The sequence below is a fragment of the Mus musculus genome, chromosome 2 (genome assembly GCF_000001635.26).
Source record: "Mus musculus strain C57BL/6J chromosome 2, GRCm38.p6 C57BL/6J".
NCBI lineage: Eukaryota > Metazoa > Chordata > Mammalia > Rodentia > Muridae > Mus > Mus musculus.
The window spans coordinates 155774022-155786325 of record NC_000068.7 but is presented as its reverse complement, the minus strand read 5'-3'; the positions used below and the strand labels follow the sequence as shown (position 1 = coordinate 155786325).

Sequence of the window (12304 nt, the reverse complement as noted above, 5' to 3'; positions counted from 1 at the left end):
ATGCAGGAGCCCACAGAGATCAGAAGGAGTGTTGCACCCCACTGAACTGGAGTTACAGGTGAGCTACCATGTGGATGCTGGAAACTGAACCTGGGGCCTCTGCAAGATCTGCTGAGCCATCAGTTTAGCCCCATTGATATTTATTGAGCAACGTACTAAAAACTGGGTTCTGTAGAGCTGTAACAGGACAAAAGACTCCAGCTACTTTCTACTTGTCATCTAGGGGGAGAATCAATAGCAATAAATGTAGTGAAGAGTAATGCAAGCCACGGAGACGGAGAATTCTGGGACGGCTATTTAATAGAATGTGGCCACAGAAGGTCCCGAACATTTGAGTAAGAGACCTTAATGTAGAGGGAACCGGCCATGTAAATTCATGAGAATTGATGCAGACTCAGGATTGGCCCAGGGGCAGAGCATGTCCCTAGCATGCAAGAGACTCGAGATCTTAGGAAGCCTTCTCCAGAGAGTCACGCTAATTCTCTTTACACCAGTGGGACTGGATAGGGTCCCATCTGAAGACATCATTTGGGACCTACATCCTGCCATATAATGAATATCACCTAACCTGGCTGGGTGCCTTCAGGCAAATGACTTATCTTCTTCCTGCATCATGTTCCTCATCTGGTGACAAAGCATGATAAAAGAATTGTGAAGGGGCCTCAGTGACATGAAGAATCAGAGAAGAATGGTCTTTGAAAATATTCACATCCACATTCCCAAAGCCTGTGAACGCCATGGAGCAAAAGAGACTGTCCTGACGGGATTAAGGATCTTCCAATAATCTAATAGCTAGGTTATTTTAATTAACTAAATTTGTGGCAATTTGTTGTAGCAGCAACAGAAAACTAATACATGAACATAAAGCTTTAATTCTGATACATAGTGTCACCAGGTCCTTGTGCCTACACTCTGCAATACAGTAAGCTTTAATTCTGATACATAGTGTCACCAGGTCCTTGTGCCTACACTCTGCAATACAGTGACTACCGTCCTTGGCCACTACTGCTGTTCCAATCTCTCTGGTGACCTCTCCACGATCTGCTTGATCACTGGGCAGTTCCCCTGAATTCCCGTCCCATTAAAAGCTTTCTCCTCCAGCCTTGTAACTGAGAACCTTTGCTGCTCCCCCCACCCCCATGTTAGAACTACTTTTAAAAACTTCCTTCTGGATACATAAGCATCCAAGGATCCAGGAAATGCACAGCCCAGGAATACTTAAAAGACCCTGTAATTTCACATGCATGTTTTGCAGAAGAGAAAACTGAAATGTAAGGAGGAGAAATCACTTATTTAAAACTGCAGAGCAAGTTAGCAAGGGAGTCAGAAATGGGGTTCAGGGTCTTGCCTCCCGGGAGGGTTCCTTTTGTCCTGCCACATCCCCACTCTAGTTCTACGTTGCTTCCAAAAGCTGTTTCTGTCTCTTCTCTCCCTCTTCCCCCTCCCTATCTCTCTCCTTCCTCTTCAGCTCCAGCCAGTCTAAAAAGGGCCCTCAGGATCGCCCACAACACCCAGCTGAGCTTCTTGACAAACACCTTAATGGTACAGCGTTGTCTGTTGGCTGCCATCGGCTCTTGAGTGGGTGGTAAGTGCACTACTGGGAATTCCCAGGAGCTCTACACAATGTCCTTGGCCCACTCCCAAGAGGCCACCACAAGCCAGACAATCACTGGGCTTGAGGACGTGGTCCATTTGGGGTTTTGGGTCAGCACCGGGATGTCCCTTTTCTAATTCTGGGAAGGCCTCTGACCAAGGCCAGGAGAGTGGCCACACCCCCACTCACTCTAAGGAGGGAGGAGGCCTGGTCTTCCCATTGCCCTCCTGGTTCCCTCTGCTTACTGATGAGTTAAGAGACAAGGAGAGAGGAGACAAAGACCAGCGGGTAAGTCTGTCTGTTTCTTTAATGGGAAAATGGCTGAGCTCAATAACCTCTACCTAGTTTGTAAGTTTCCTTTATTTGAGTTCAGGGGGCGTTGAGTGTGGAGTCCATCCTCTGGTTCCTCGATGCCAGTTGTAAAGTCTAAGCCCAGATCTCAACAAGCTTCAAGCCCTTTCTCATCACCCTTTCCCAAACTCCCCATCCTCTCTCTCTATCGAGCTACTATGTTGCCTGAACACAACCTTGCAGACCATGCCTCGTTTTCACGATAGAATACCACATTCATTTGCACTCTGGCCTTGTCCTGCTGAACTATTGGATATCCTTCAAAATGTGCCTTTCGTCCCACCCCATGGGTCCCAGGTTTAGTGGATGTCCTTGGTTCTCCTCGTGGTACCATGACATCCGTTAGGAGAGTCTGTCTCACACTACACCATCGGCAAGGCTTTACATGACTGCCATCCTCGCTGAACTCTTGCTGTGAGCCCACAGCCTGGTGTGGGAGAGAGATGCGGAAGTATTAAACATTCCAATTGTGATATGTGAAAGACCAGGATAAGGTGCTGTGTGCGCATGTCAGAGATATCAGCTGTGACATCAGGGAAGACCCCGCCCCCGACTATATAACATCTCAGCCGCGCCCTGTGATGAGGCCAGGTGAAAACTAAAAAACTGAACATTTCAGGAAAAAAGATGGTCCCATTCAATCTCTTAAAGGGAAGGTGTTTGTAGACTAGAGAAGCAGAGTGTGGGCCAAGGTGGTCGGAGTCTAGCAACCAATGAAGAAAGTGGCTTGAAAAAACGGAAGTCTGAGAGTGGGAGCGCTCAGCGAAGGTCTTCGGGATCACACATGGCCGACTGGTGGCTGCTGGGTCCAAGCGGCTCACCATAGTGTTCTTTCTACTTTTGTGCATATTTGAAAGTTTTCCATAATAAAAAATTGGTAGCAGTTGGGGCTGGAAAGATGGTTAAGAGCATTAGCTACTCTTTTTAGAGGACCCAGATTTAGTTTCCAGCATCCACAAGACAGCTCACAGAGGTCTGTAACTCCAGCCCCAGGGAAAATAGTTCCCTCTTCTGGATTTTGAGGACACTGCATACCTAAAGTACAAAGGCATCCATGCAGGCAAAACGCCCATACATTAAAAAACAAAAACAAAAAAAAAAACCAACAACAACAACAACAAAAAAAAAAACCATAAATAAGTCCTTTTTAAAAATTAGTAGTAGTTTAGTAATATGAGTTAGTCTTTGTCCTAAAAGCCATTTAAGCAAGAGGAGGGTGGGAACAAGACTGTCTAATTGGAATGCTCGACAGTGGCGTGTTTACTGTCTCTATAGCTACCGCTCACACCACGCTGTAAGCCCATGGGTAACTGGGTCAACAGGGACAACAGTGCGTATAGCCGTGCTCATGGGTAACAGGAGACGGGCTATAATCTGTGATGTGTCGGTTTTAGTTTTTTACTTTTATTTTAAATTTTTATTTATTCATTCTTATTATTCCTCCCATCTGTCTCTGTTTCTGTCTATCTCTGTCTGTCTGTCTCTCTCTGTCTCTGTCTCTCTCTGTCTCTCTGTCTCTCTGTCTCTCTCTCTCTGTGTCTGTGTATTTGTGCATATGTGTGAGCATATATACCATAGCGCCGGAGTGGAAGTCACAAGACAACTTTGTGACATTCTCCCTTTCGACCTTTATGTAAATTATGAGGATCAAACTCATGCCACCAGCTGTGCGTCATCAGACAGCACAGGCCTTTACCCACTGAACCATCTTGCCAGCCTTTTGTGTGCATGTATGTGGTGTGTGTGTGAGAGAGGGGGGAGGGAGAGGAGAAAGAGAGAGAGAGAGAGAGAGAGAGAGAGAGAGAGAGAGAGAGAGAGAGAGAGTTTCCTGTAGTCTAGGCTGGCCTCAAACTACATGAAGATGACCTAGAACGTCTTGGTCTTCCTGCCTCCACCTTCCAAGTTCTGGGATTACAGGCGTGTACCATCACAGCTGGTTTATGCAGTGCTGGGGACGAAACCTAGGGCTCCCTGCACACTTCACAAGCAAGCACTCTACCAACTGTGACACTTAGGGAATGTGATTTGACTTTACACACGGATCATATAAGATCATATATATGTGTGTGTGTGTGTGTGTGTGTGTGTGTGTGTGTGTGTGTATATATATATATGTATATATATAGATATATTTTTTTTAAAGAAACGGTCCCCACTATGTAACTCTAGCTAGCCTGGAACTTGCTATGCAGAGACCCACCTGCCTCTGCCTACCAAGTGGTGGGGTTTAAAGGTGTGTGTCACTATATACAGCGAGAGTCACACACATTTATTTTTAAAACATCTTTCTGACTCCTTCATAGAGGATTAGGCAAGTAGCTGCTCAGGTGGGAAGTTTCTGGAGTGAAATGAGAGACGAGGAAGTTTAGCCTGAGACAGATGTGTAAGGCAGTGAGGACAGCAGCCAAGTGCTCAGCTCAGGGACTGGCTGGGCTGGGTTACTGTTCTCAGGCCAGTGGTGAGAGAAAAAGGTGAAGGAGACACTAAATGTCTGCGGGACAGACCTGGGTTTAAAAATTATTCATTGTTAGTAAAAGTTGTGTCTGTTTTTCTCTGCTTTGTTAGAGCTACATACATAACCTTTTGTAAAATGTTATCTATGTACTTGTGGGCATACAGATATCCAAACCATATACATACATATTTAGTACACACATGACTTTGCTATTGCCATACATACTACTAAAGCGTAGATCAAAGTTGACTTTCAAAACAAATGCATGCTGTAAAACATATCAGAACTTGAGAGAAATGAAGTCCAGAGAACGCAAATGATTGGGTTCTCAAAGCTCTGTGCAAGGGCTGCAGTGTAGCTCAGGGTACGGCGCTAATATGAACGAGCATGAGGCCCTGGTCGAGAGCTCTAATGCTACTGCAAAATAAACAAATGAAAACAGCAGACCCCTCAGTGAGGGTGGAGGCAGGGCCAGAGGTCATATCTGAAGAGAGCTTAGAACACCCTGAGCCATCACCACCACTCAAAACAGCTTGGGGCACGTGCAACGGGATCCCTCAGCCTCATCACGATGAACTGAACAGGCTACGTCTCTGCTCAGATACCTTCTATGAGGTCCCTTAGACTGTGGACCACAGCCGATCTTACAGTTCACTCACAGCTTCCCTTTCCAGCCCCTTCTCCGTCCATGCTCTTACTGGAAACAATAAAGTAACTCAATGCCTCTGATAGATCCAACTATCTGGTATTTCCTAAACACACCATGGACTCAGGAGGAGCTATGGTTCCCAGTTTCTCCTACCTGGAGTGCTGACCCTCCATTCTCCACTGTTTTCCTCAATCTGAGATTCATCTCAATGCCATGCCTGGGCTGGTTGTCCTGAGTTCTATAAGAAAGCAGGCTGAACAAGCAATGTAAAGTAGGCCATTAAAAACACCAATCCATGGCCTCTGAATCAGCTCCTGCCTCCAGGTTCCAGCCCTGTCTAAGTTCCTGTCCTGACTTCCTCCAATGATGGACAGTGATCTGGAAGTGTAAGCCAAATAAACCCTCTCCTTCCCAACTTGCTTTTTGGTTATGGAGTTTCATTGCAGCAATAGAAACCCTAACTAAGCAACATATATTCTTTGGTTTTGTTTGTTTGTTTGTTTGTTTGTTTGTTTGTTTGTTTTTTCGAGACAGGGTTTCTCTGTGTAGCCCTGGCTGTCCTAGAACTCACTCTGTACACCAGACTGGCCTCAAACTCAGAAATTTGCCTGCCTCTGCCTCCCAAGTGCTGGGATTAAAGGCATGCACCACCACACCCGGCCCAACATGTATTCTTTAAGAGAACTCCTGAATACTTGGACACAGGCGAGAAGATTAGATGTACATATCCTGTTAGGAGTCAGACACTGAGGGGGATGGTGATTTCAGCCTGTTTCCTCATTTGGGAGTTCACAGGATTCCATATTATTTGCAAGGCTAAACAATTCCTAACACAAGTCTTTTGATACAATTAGGGTTTACGTCCAGCAGTACATTTTGCTCATCTTTAAACTATCACCTTTCAAGGTCTGGCGTGGGACATTTGTGAAAGTGGAAAACATTGGTTTCAGTAATGCAGAGCCAAGGCAGTTTTGGGCAGAGGGGAGTGCACCGAGCACAGGGACCGAGATCCAGAGTCACCTTAGTGTTAGCTGTGGTGTATGTGAGATCCTGACCACTGCCTCATAATGGACTCAAGGAAGCTGTGCCCACTTTATGGATGACTAAACAGGGGCTCAGAGAGATGATGGAGCTTCCTCATCAGCTACTCCGGGGACCCACCCACAGCTCCTTACACAACCAGAGGCTGTTAGGAAACTCCACAGTAACACAGGAAGGTATCAGGACAGGCTTAGCTCATGTAGCAGGGAGAACTTCTGCTGGGCTCTTTACCCCCAGACAAGAGTGGGATGTACCAGAGGCTACAAGGATACTGAACACTGCGGGAATTTGTCACTGTGTCTTAAGAGGCCTGTCTCAGCCTCAGGTGGCTCATCACCTCCTTGACTGCAGGTGCAAGCCAGAGAGTGTTCTCTATCTGCTCAGAGCGCATCCCTCAAAACTGGACTCATGGGCAGGACTCCATCACACCCCAAGTCTCAGAGTCAGCCTCTGTCACTCATGTGGCCTGAGCTCACTGGCTTAGTTAGCTTCGTCTACTCTGATTTTCCTCAAAATCAAATTGCACGTAGGAAAGTCAAAACCCTAGATGAGGATTCTCCCTATTGAGTACTAAGAGAGAGAGATGCTTTGCTTTAGATACACCAAAGGCAAGAAGCCAACCAGAGACCTGGCAGCACCCCTCCTCCACCCCACACACAAAATACAAAAGAAGCACTCAGGAAAGCAAAAGCAAAAACCCACTGAATCCAAAAGAATTTTTTTTTTGTCTTGGTAATGAAAGACAAGAGATAGAAAATCAAAAGCCAGAGATAGTAAAGAAAAACACTTTCAATTTAGAAGTCAGGAGGCCAGGGACAAGTTCTGGTTTGAATCATTGGCAATCAAGGTTTATGCCCTCGGACACCTCATTTAAGGCAATTGAAGAAGTAACTGTGAAGTGCTGCTGTGTGTTTACTTGGCGATTGCTATGGTGATGGCTGCCTCTCAATCCCTCTTCCCTGCCTGTCACTGCTGTTTGGATGACATCCAATGATAGAACTCAAAGGTGAACTGTGAAGCGCCTGCTTATAACGGGAAGGGTGAGCCCCGGATCCGGGAAAGGGAGCCCAGGCAATCAATGCATCCCTCTAGGGAGGTGTGTGTGTGTGTGTGTGTGTGTGTGTGTGTGTGTGTGTGTGTGTGTGGGCGTGTGTGTGTTTGTGTGTGTGTGTGTGTGGGCATGCGTGTGTGTGTGTGTGGGCGTGTGGGCGTGTGTGTGTTTGTGTGTATGTGTGTGGGGGGGGCATGTGTGTGTGTGTGTGTGTGTGTGTGTGTGGGCGTGTGGGCGTGTGTGTGTTTGTGTGGGCGTGTGTGTGTTTGTGTGTATGTGTGTGTGTGTGTGTGTGTGTAGTGTAACCTGTGTGTGTGCCTGTGAGTGTGTGTGTGTGGTACCTATGTGTGTGTGTGTGTGTTGTACCTGTGTGTGTACCTGTGAGTATGTGTGTGTGGTATCTGTATCTATGTGTGTGTGTGTGTGTGTGTGAGAGAGAGAGAGAGAGAGAGAGAGAGAGAGAGAGTCTCTGAGGTTCAACAATTAGGATAGACTGGCTAGCCATCAAGCCCCGGGGACATGGGGGTTTGTTTCTTTCCCACCCTGCATGGGGAGGGGAACAACTGGGTGCTACCCCAGGCTTTTTCCATGGGTGCTGGGGAGTGAACTCAGGTCTCATGCTTGCAAGCACTTTGCCAGCTAAGCCATCTCCCTGTTTTCTAAGAAAGGTTTTAGAAGGGACCTTGAAGCCTATAAGCCTACGCATGCCTGTTTCAGATGAGCATAACCCTTGGACATAAAGAACAGAAGGCTTACACAGATGAGTGCTCAGGCTCAGGGACAGTGTTAGATCTTGGTGGAGAAGAAACTTGCCCGAGATCCATAACATTTTTCCTCCCTAAACAATGGGTGTTTCCAAAAAATTTAATGGCACAATGGCTGGGGCTGCCTCTCGGTGTTCCCCTGAGAGGAGTAAGCAATGCTGGGAGATGGGAGGGGGTTTCCCAGAGAGAGAGGCAAGTGTGATCAAGAGCCCTAAGGAGAGGTTTCTGATGAATGGGCGGAGGTGCAGCAGTGAACAACACAGGACCATGCCCGGGGAACCCTGGCAGCCTGTCTTAGGGTAAATGAGAGGCATACTTGTCTGGGGTCGAGATGCATTATCTATGAACAGTGGGAGATACGGCCTGCTAATGGGGAGATAGGGAGGGGTCAGACTCCAGGGACCTCAAGCCAGAAAGAGGAGAAAGCAACATTATCTGTAGGCTGAAAAGCAATGGTAAGGTCCCAGCAGTCTCACCCATCAGTGTTCAGTAAGGGATAATTAGATGTAAATTACCTCAATAATTTCTAGGAGTTTTGGCTAGCATATTAGATATTTTAAATGGACTGGGATGGCCATGCTTCCACCAAGACCTGAGAATGCACTTAGGGATAGGGAAGAGCAGATGGGAACAGCCAGTCGTCCCTTCTCTGAACGGAAAGGGTAAGGAGTCCAAGAGGCCCCTAGAGACCATGCCGGGACACGTCTGACTTAATTTTTTATAAGTGATCCAGAAAAAGTAGAGCAAAGAGAAAATTTCCAGGCTCCAGCTCATATTAAACCCTCTCAGGTAAGGAAATGCTATGCCAAATGGGGGGAGGGCTGGGAGAAGGGGGACGAAAAGACGTCAGTGGGACACCAATGTGGAGAAACGTAAGTCAGTGCAGATAACAGTACTCCACACACAAGGTGTTGTGTTCCAGGCTATCGGGTTTGACCTGTGAAAGGGATCAGGGTGCTCTGTGGATTGTTTCCCAAAGGCAGTGGCCAAACGAGCACTGCTCAGAAGATCTAAGGATGGGATGAATAGTAGCAGGACAGGACCTGAGAAGAAAAGAAGGTATCCTTTCTCTACAAAAGAAAGAACTCCACACCTGGAGACAGAGGTCAGGTGACTGTTCCGGGAGGTGGCCCTTCATGATGGGAAAGCTTAGGCTGGGAATGGAGAAGGGTGGGAGAGGTGGGATAATGGAAGCCTGTAAGGTTGGTATGGACAAGTGCTGTGTAAACATAACCTTCCCTTCAAATCCTGACACATCTAAGCAAACTGTATTCTCCTAATGTGCAAAATACCACAGACATAAAAAGGTCTCCAAATTGAGCTCATTCAGCTCCATCTTCAGAGATGGTGAGAGATCAAAGTCACAAAGCCGCCAGGGGTAAGATCAGGTGAGAGCCCACACATACTAAACCCCAGGGCAGACCCTTCTGCTTCACCCTGCACACACTCAGGAAGTCTGGAAGAATCCTGCTTTTGCTACGGTGAAAAGCCATGAACCACGTCACTTTGATAGAGCTAAAAGCACAAACTAGAGAAAGTTTTCATTGAAAGTCAGCTAATGATTATAAACCCTGAAGAGGCAGACTATTAGCTCGGCAAAGGATTCTTTCACACATCCTAAATTTTCTTTAAACATGTCATCTTTGGAGAGGCTGAGGAAATCGGGAGCTTCCCTTCTAGAAAAACACACATTTTTCACATATAAACACAAATTAGCAGAAAATTTCAGAGAATTTATGATCCCTTGAGTCCCTTGCCCAGTTAAAAACTGCTGTTCTGGCAGATTCTTCTAAACAGCCTGTCTACTTAACAAACACACTTCTCTCGGGATAATTCAGGCAATCACCAATTTCCTCCAGCAACGTTAACACTGGTTCAACATTATTTTTTTTTTTTTTTTTTAGAATTGCAGGCTTCTAGGCTGGGAGACAGCAACAAAATTAGTACAACTGTCCCGGACCTTATACGACATAATGTCCTGGCTTAAACATGAAACAGACTAGAGTCAAACCACTAGCTCTGTGACCTTGAGCGAATTGCTTAAGCTCTCAGGGTCTCTATCCTCATCTGTAAAATGGGGACAGGTGCTACAACAAGCTCACAGGATACATGCTGGGGTTAAATAAGCTAATTCCTATCAAACATAGCGCCAAGTCTGGCCCATAGTGCACGGTTGTTATTATGCATGTATCCATGCAGGCATTATGCATGCATCCATCCAATCCCCTCTTGGAGCTCCTACTTGCACATGCCAGTGATGAGCAGCTCACCGCCTCCTGGGCTGGCTGAGCACCTCCAATTGTTAAAAACTTCCTGCCTTGGGCCGAAATGTGCCTTCTTGTAATCCCCCACCCCCCACGGTCCGTTGGCCTCAGCTCTGCCCGGTGGGGCCACGCTGATCTCGCCTATCCCGACGGCCCTTCAGCTACCAAGACCGCGATCCGGTCCTTCCTCGCCCTCTTCCCTCCCCCTTCTCCAGCTCCAACATCCTCGGCTTCTCCTCCAGCCCACAACACACTGGCTGCGCTTACTATTTACTCCGAGGCGTACGGTTTCCCTCACACACAGCCTTGCAGGCCACACGCCCCACCGTCACCGCGGCCACCTCGACCCTCCGCTCCGCCCCCGCCCGCTGCCTCTGTCCGCGGTGCTGAACGGAGCCCGGCCCGCGGGCCCCGCCCGGCCCTCGCGCTGACCCGGCGCCAGGCACCCCGAACCAGGCCCGGTCGGTGCCGCCCCCTGCCCAGCCCCGGCCCCGGCCTCGACCCCGCGCGCCTGCCCACCTGCCCAGCGAAGGGCGCGTCCGCCCCGGCCGGCTTCCCGGCCCCCGCCGCCGCCGCGAGGCAGCAGAGCGCGGGCAGCAGCGGCAGCAGCCGCCCCGGGGCCCGCCAGCCGCTCCAGCGCGAGGCCTGGCCCGGCGCAGCGCGGCCGCCCCGGCTCCTCGGCATCCCGGCGGCGGGGGCCCGGCCGCCCGGCTGCGATGGCGGCGGCGGCGGCGGCGGCTCCGGCCGGGTCCTCCCGCTGCAGCCGCTGCGGAGCCGCCGAGTCACGGCGCCGCGGACGCGCGCCTGGCCCGCCTGCCGCCGCCGCCTCGGCCGCCGCGCGCCCCCGCCTCCGCGCGCCCCGCCCCGGCGAGGGGCGGCCGGGGGCGCGGGGGCAGCGCCCGAACGGGACCTGCGGGAGGCGGCAGCGGCGGGGCTGCGGGAGGCGCTCGCTCCAGGCCCCGGGTGCAAAGAGGGCAACCCTGAGGGAGGGTGAAGAGGCCAGATAAATAATTCTGGCCCTAGGGCGGCTGGCCGGGCCCCGGGTCTGTAACCCCAGGCTAGCCCTGGGGGAGAAGGGCTGAGGCTTAACACTGGAGAAAAGGGGTCTGGGGAGACCGCCGGGTTTGGAAGAAAACGAGCTCAAAAATGCTTGACATCGGAGAAAGGGTTTCGGGGGCTTAAGAGGGGTGGTGCTGAGAACCAAGAAGAGCAAACCTGGGCAGTGCTTCACTGGGGTCGGGAGACCCCTCTGGGAAGTTCGCTCCTTTACCCCTCAGAGGGAGAGGGATCACCCACCCCCTGAATGTCCCACATTTGTGGAACACCTTCTATGGAACACCAGCAGTGCCCTGGGCTTCTGGGGCTACTAAAGTGAAAAGGGAGGCTCCTGGGCCAAGGTGTAGAAGGTTACACCTAGTGAGAAACCGTAAGCACTGAGACAAACAGGATACCAAGTATCAGAAAGGATTCCAGGGGTCCCGGCTTAGGGAGGCCGGAGGTAGGTATGTAGGAGACAGTGGGGCTCTACCAATGCTCTGGAGGAAAGGCTGGAATTAAACAAGGGGGAGGGTCGGGGCAGTGTGTGTGTGTGTGTGTGGTGTCTGTGGGTCCCTATGGGGTGACTACAGAGATCTACAGAGATAATGTGTACGTTGTGGTTGTTTGGTAGTTTGGAGGTGTGGAACAGGGACATACACAGACCTGTGTGCAAGCACTGGCTCATCTCCGTTTTATAAAATGTTGCCCTCACTACTCCTGTGTACCGTCGTGCCTCAGAATTTAATAAGTGTTCCGTGTTAGTCCTCTCCCAAGGCAGAGCATGATGAGAGCCTCCATAAAAGGACACACAGATCCCAACACCAGCTACTAGTTATTGAATGCCTACTACATCCCAGGCATCGGGCTAAGCCCGTCACTGAATTATTCCTCCCGAAGTCCTGTGAGAAGCTCCGTGAAAACAGGTTGTTATCGTAAACCACTTTAGGATAAAGAGGAGGCTCTGGATAAGTTTGCCAAACATACATGATTCATAAGGGTGCAGCTGGAGTGCTCTGGCCTCAAAGCACATCTTGTCTGCTAGGATGGTAAAGGATGAGGTGACAAAGGACATGAAAGGAGGTGATGGGCAGTGCAGA

The 12304-nt window shown here is 49.5% G+C and overlaps 1 protein-coding gene across 2 annotated transcripts in view; it reads right to left on the bottom strand.

Annotated features, from left to right (window-relative positions):
* Nucleotides 1-10984, bottom strand: part of Mmp24 (matrix metallopeptidase 24) — a 43026-nt gene extending 32042 nt beyond the window's left edge. The window contains exon 1 of one of the 2 annotated variants that reach the window (NM_010808.4): nucleotides 10689-10984. In NM_010808.4, the coding sequence (NP_034938.3) occupies nucleotides 10689-10853 (165 nt within the window). In that variant the 5' untranslated portion in view covers nucleotides 10854-10984. The remainder of the gene's footprint in view (nucleotides 1-10688) is intronic. The other variant, XM_030248212.1, reaches the window with a different exon arrangement.
* Nucleotides 10985-12304: the final 1320 nt, after the last annotated feature.